This window comes from Triticum urartu, chromosome 2 (genome assembly GCF_003073215.2).
Source record: "Triticum urartu cultivar G1812 chromosome 2, Tu2.1, whole genome shotgun sequence".
NCBI classification, from domain to species: Eukaryota; Viridiplantae; Streptophyta; class Magnoliopsida; order Poales; family Poaceae; genus Triticum; species Triticum urartu.
Window position 1 is genome coordinate 711,969,312 of NC_053023.1, and position 5,283 is coordinate 711,974,594.

At 50.7% G+C, this 5,283-nt stretch overlaps 1 protein-coding gene across 1 annotated transcript; it reads left to right on the forward strand.

Annotated features, from left to right (window-relative positions):
* Positions 1-1,677: 1,677 nt before the first annotated feature.
* LOC125540026 (probable isoaspartyl peptidase/L-asparaginase 2) lies at positions 1,678-4,428 on the forward strand. Its single transcript, XM_048703594.1, has 2 exons — positions 1,678-2,215; positions 3,583-4,428. The coding sequence occupies exons 1-2, from the start codon at positions 1,820-1,822 to the stop codon at positions 4,186-4,188; spliced, it is 1,002 nt and encodes a 333-aa protein (XP_048559551.1). The 5' UTR covers positions 1,678-1,819; the 3' UTR covers positions 4,189-4,428.
* The last annotated feature ends 855 nt before the right edge of the window (positions 4,429-5,283 follow it).

Here is a 5,283-nt window from a genome sequence, read left to right on the forward strand (position 1 = left end):
CGCTGGAGCTGTGCGCATGTAATTTTGCCTCCCTAACTCGCCTTGACCACAACAATATTCAATGTGCAAAAAAAGGAATAAAACGTAGAAATTAACATGGAGGATCAGCAAGCACTGGAGTAACTTTTGTTGGTTTTCTAGCGAGTAGTACTGCCATGGGAGTGCTGTTTGTGGTTTGTGACCGTGTCACCTCCTTGGTTGGGTCGAAAGTGATGCAAGTGCGTCACAGATTCTTCCGGTCTGAAATTATCTCGGCTTCGGACCATGAGTGGTAAAAGCGGCGGCCAGGTGTCGAGCGATGAAGGTGAAATATACTCCGTCGGCACTCCACGCCCTGTGTGTGATAGCGGCTGCAACAACTATGTTTTCGTACAAAAAGATTGTACCGGCACATGGAATGCATAGTCTTCATTTGCTCGTCACGACAAGATAAGGTGCTTGAAACTTCGTCCGTTCGTCATGAGGGCATAGTTATGCGTGAATCTTCCAATTAGCAATTCCTGCAGATGCACTCGTATCTGTCCTTAATTTGAGGGCTTGCGATCTTACAGATTTTGGCAAGCAATTCCTTCGCGGGTGATCTGGCCCAGTAAATGTACCGGGCGATCGATCGGAGTTCACGGGATGATCAGCAGGAAAGTTAATCCTGATTTGAAAAACGGAAGTGACAGCGATTTCCGCAGTGGAATCTTCATGGCGCCCTCACGAGATTAGGTGATAATTTAATTCCATATAAAACGAGAGCTCAGGCGCAGAGATTCCATCGCCATCGTCGCGTGACTTGAGTCAGTGCGCATCTCGTGCCTGATTCGCCCCCAGCTTGTTGCGGTTTGGCTTGTCTGGATTCAACAGGGAATCAGCCCGTCCGGGATATTCTGCGCCGGCAGCCAGCAGCGACGAAACGCTTCCTTTGGTGGTTGGCTGCAGCCGGCTGCTGCACTAACATTCAACCTTAAGCATTGACCCGCTGTTTGTTCTAGGACTAGTAGTGCCTGAATGCGTGTTTTGTGGGACTTATTAGGGTACTTTAGGCACAGCCTGTTGGAATAATTTGGCACTAGAAGAATTCCGTCAACAATTTAACGTTCTTGTCGGTGTCACTGCTCTGGAGTGTGGAGGTTGAGTAAATTCACCGGAATCAACCGCACAAAATAAAATTAAAAAAAATCGACCTGAACACTGAATCTTCCTCTTGACTTGTATTCACTTTTACCATGAAGTTGGCTTGCTCCTTTTGTCCTAGGAGAGACATCATGCCATACCGTTGCAAAATCTGATGCCAGGTAATTGGCCTGTACTACAAACCAACGAAATGCCCTGCCGTGCTGAATCCAACCGGCCTCTAATTGCACGGCCTCTGAAATAGAGCTGCCGGATCCGTTTCTTCATCGTTTGTATAGTACTGGAAGGAACATGCAGGACCGCCTACCGATCCGTTCCCTAGCGGAAGAATTAGTACTCCCTTCATTCTTAAAAAATATAAGTCATTTTACAGACTCCAACATGAATTACATATTGATGAAAATAAATAAATCTACAGTTTAAAATATGTCTATCTACATCTGTATGTGGTGCCGTGTACCGGAGGGAGTAGGACGGCGTGAGTGCCGCTCCCTCTCGGACGTCCGCTCCTCTCCCTTCCCCTATAAATACCCCACCCTCCCAACACCCATCCTTCATTCCAACACACACCAACAAACAGAGCAACAACAAGAGCACAACATCACGTAGCCGTAGCGACAGAGAGAGAGAGAGAGAGATCCAAGTGCCTTCAGCCACCTAGCAACACACCACCCCCAGCACGCATACATAAGCACGCATGGCACGCTGGGCCATTGCCATCCACGGCGGCGCGGGCGTGGACCCCAACCTGCCGGAGCACCGCCAGGAGGAGGCCAAGCGCGTGCTGGCCCGGTGCCTGCAGGTGGGTGTGGACCTGCTGCGGTCCGGCGCCGCCGCGCTGGACGTGGTGGAGGCCGTGGTGCGCGAGCTGGAGACGGACCCCTGCTTCAATTCCGGCCGGGGCTCCGCGCTCACCCGCGCCGGCACCGTGGAGATGGAGGCCAGCATCATGGACGGCCGCGGCCGCCGCTGCGGCGCCGTCTCCGGCGTCTCCACCGTTAAAAACCCCGTTTCCCTCGCCCGGCGCGTCATGGACAAGTCCCCGCACTCCTACCTCGCCTTCGACGGCGCCGAGGATTTCGCCCGCGAGCAGGTAATTAATTCTATGATTAACCCAATCCTGATTAGCCCCCGTTAATTCTGTTTCCTGCCAAAAAATGCACCCCACTCAATCAATAAGGAAAAATATAAACTGGGTGCATGGCGATCTAAGCACCACATATTGATATTGGTATAGTAAATTAACATTTTTAAATTGGAAAGTTCACGTGACGGAACGGACGGAGTTTGTCGTGGAAAGGGTCCTTGGAAACAGAGATACTTCCTCCGTTCCGAATTACTTGTCTTAGATTTATCTAGACTATCTAGACAAATCCAAGACAAGGAATTCGAAACGGAAGGAGTAATATACAGTACTTGCACGTGTGGATGACGTGTGGGGCACTTTGGTGCGGTACACCATGAGTGCACAGCTGCATGCAGCTAACTTGCACGGGAAATACCGTCCCTTCCAGAGACGGATCTTCATTTCACATCCAGCTCCACTCTTATGATCTTATCGACTCCCTCCGTTCCAATTTACTTGTCATGGTTTAGTTCAAGCTTTTCGTGCTCGCTCGAAAAATACAGTACAAGACACAGTTTGCTCAACCCAGCAAGTTAAAAAGATGCACGTGCTTGTCTCCCTTTCGTCCCCTGGTCTTTGGAGAAATGTGTGTAGTGAAGATAACAGCCGCCTTGCACCAACCAAGCCACACCTATTGCCAGCTCGCCACGATTTGTGGTCAGCGCAGCCTACTTACGATATTCCCATGCCACTCCAACTTAAATTTGTCCTCTCTTACGTATTAAAATTCCACAAAGCTTATAAGTTTTCTAGTCAAGATCGTGCAGCTAGCTAGCAGCCGCACAAAGGAATCCATCTTGTCGCATGCAGCAAAGAAAATGGTTCGATGCATGTGCACGATTTTGTGTGTGTGGCCAGCACCATTTTTCATTACTTTGTACAAACTGAATAATTTGCTAATCAATGTAAACAGTGCAAGGCTATACACAAGAAGCAGTGGCAAATAGGAGTGTCGTGCCGGATCCATTAATTTAACCTAGGAGCCTCCTCTGTTTTTGGCGCCAAAACTTGTGCACGGCATCGCCTCCTCCCTGCGCACCACTCGAGCCGTGTGGTTGGCAGCCATCGGCCGCCCCGGGACCAGGCCACTTGCTTCCCGTCCGACGAATCCGTCGTCCGTACATGGTCCACCACCCCGACCATCAAGTGACAGCAACTGGATCTGATTCCATGATTCCTACAGAATCCCGCGCGTTTTCCCTGCAGATCTCGTGGCCCTGCACTGTGCCGCAAAATTAAAACGAATCTGCGATCGTTATATGCATCCAGGGTTAATTGGGATTAAAAACAGATTGATTTTTCAATGCGTTGATCTGATTTTGATGTGTTTGCAGGGCCTTGAGGTTGTGGACAACAGCTACTTCATCACGGAGGAGAACGTGGGCATGCTCAAGCTCGCCAAGGAGGCCAACACCATCCTCTTCGACTACCGCATCCCGCTCGCCGGAGCCGACACTTGCAGCGCGCTGGCGGCCGCGTCAGAGAAGAACAACAGCAACAGCATGGTGATGAACGGGCTGCCCATCAGCATCTACGCGCCGGAGACGGTGGGCTGCGCGGTGGTGGACTCCAACGGCTTCACGGCGGCCGCCACCTCCACGGGAGGGCTGATGAACAAGATGACGGGCCGCATCGGCGACTCGCCGCTCATCGGCGCCGGCACCTATGCGTGCGGGCACTGCGCCGTGTCGTGCACGGGCGAGGGCGAGGCCATCATCCGCTCCACGCTGGCGCGCGACGTGGCGGCCGTGATGGAGTACAAGGGGCTGCCTCTGCAGGAGGCCGTGGACTTCTGCGTCAAGGAGCGGCTCGACGAGGGGTTCGCCGGGCTCATCGCCGTGTCCGGCACCGGCGAGGTGGCGTACGGATTCAACTGCACCGGCATGTTCCGGGGCTGCGCCACCCAGGACGGATTCATGGAGGTCGGCATCTGGGAGTGAGCAAGTGCATCTCGGAGTGTACATACATTTGGCCATCCTGCGATTGCCATCTGGTTCTAGTCTAGGAATCATCGGTTAGCACTCCTTACTTCATAACCATGAGCAACCGGATAATAAACATGTGACGGCCTATGATGCACCACGTGCCTGAAAAAAGTTCAAAGTTCCATGAATCACTTCTATTGTAAAATTGTTCCATCTTCATCCAACGGCTGTAAACAACTGATGATGTTCATCTTCCACCTTTGGCTTCTTTTTCCTCATGTGTACCCGCCGGCCAGCCGAGGCATAACCGCTTGCCTCCCCCCTCCCCTCCCCTCGACTTCTTCCCCCCGCCGTGCTGGTTGTCGCCTCGACATCCCTGCCACATCAAAAAACAACTCCGGAGATCTCTTGCGCCCCACCCCCTAATACTATAGATAATGTGGCCATGGCTTTAACCTAGATTTCCGGCAAGGTCCGCCGTGGCTAAAAAAATGACCAACGTATGAAAAAAATCCAGACACCTGAGAAATAGCAAAACCGAGTAAATGCAAATATATCGCAGAAACCATTATTGCTAAGCTTCCTTTAAAAGTTGGATTGCACTGACTCCTAAACGTTCTATTTTCAGGGACGTTATTGAACGAGTGCATCATCTTCTCTAATTATATGCATGCATGCATTAGAATAATGGCATATCAGACTGTTCCTATTTTAAAAATTTAAGGGACAATCGCATTTTTGCCCTTAATGAGAACCTGCCCATGAGGTCTGCTCTTACTTTTTGACTCTACTTAGTTTTGCCCTTAGATTTGTTTAATAGGTTGCCTGAATGCCTTCTATCACCGTGTCGTCTGGTCAAAGGCATTTGGCCTAAAATGCCCCTCGTAGCACAGGCGCAATGTTCCTAACATGCGGGACCTGCTGGGAAAAAACAAAAAGAATTATGGATGACCCATCTCTCTCTATCCCTTACACACCGGACCCATAGTAAAAAAACAAAAGGTAATAAACATGACTCCTCTCTCTCTCACTTACATGCGGGTCCCACACCACAAAAGAAAAAAAATTATCTCTTCACCCCCCCTCTCTTAGTCCCGACGCCATGGACAA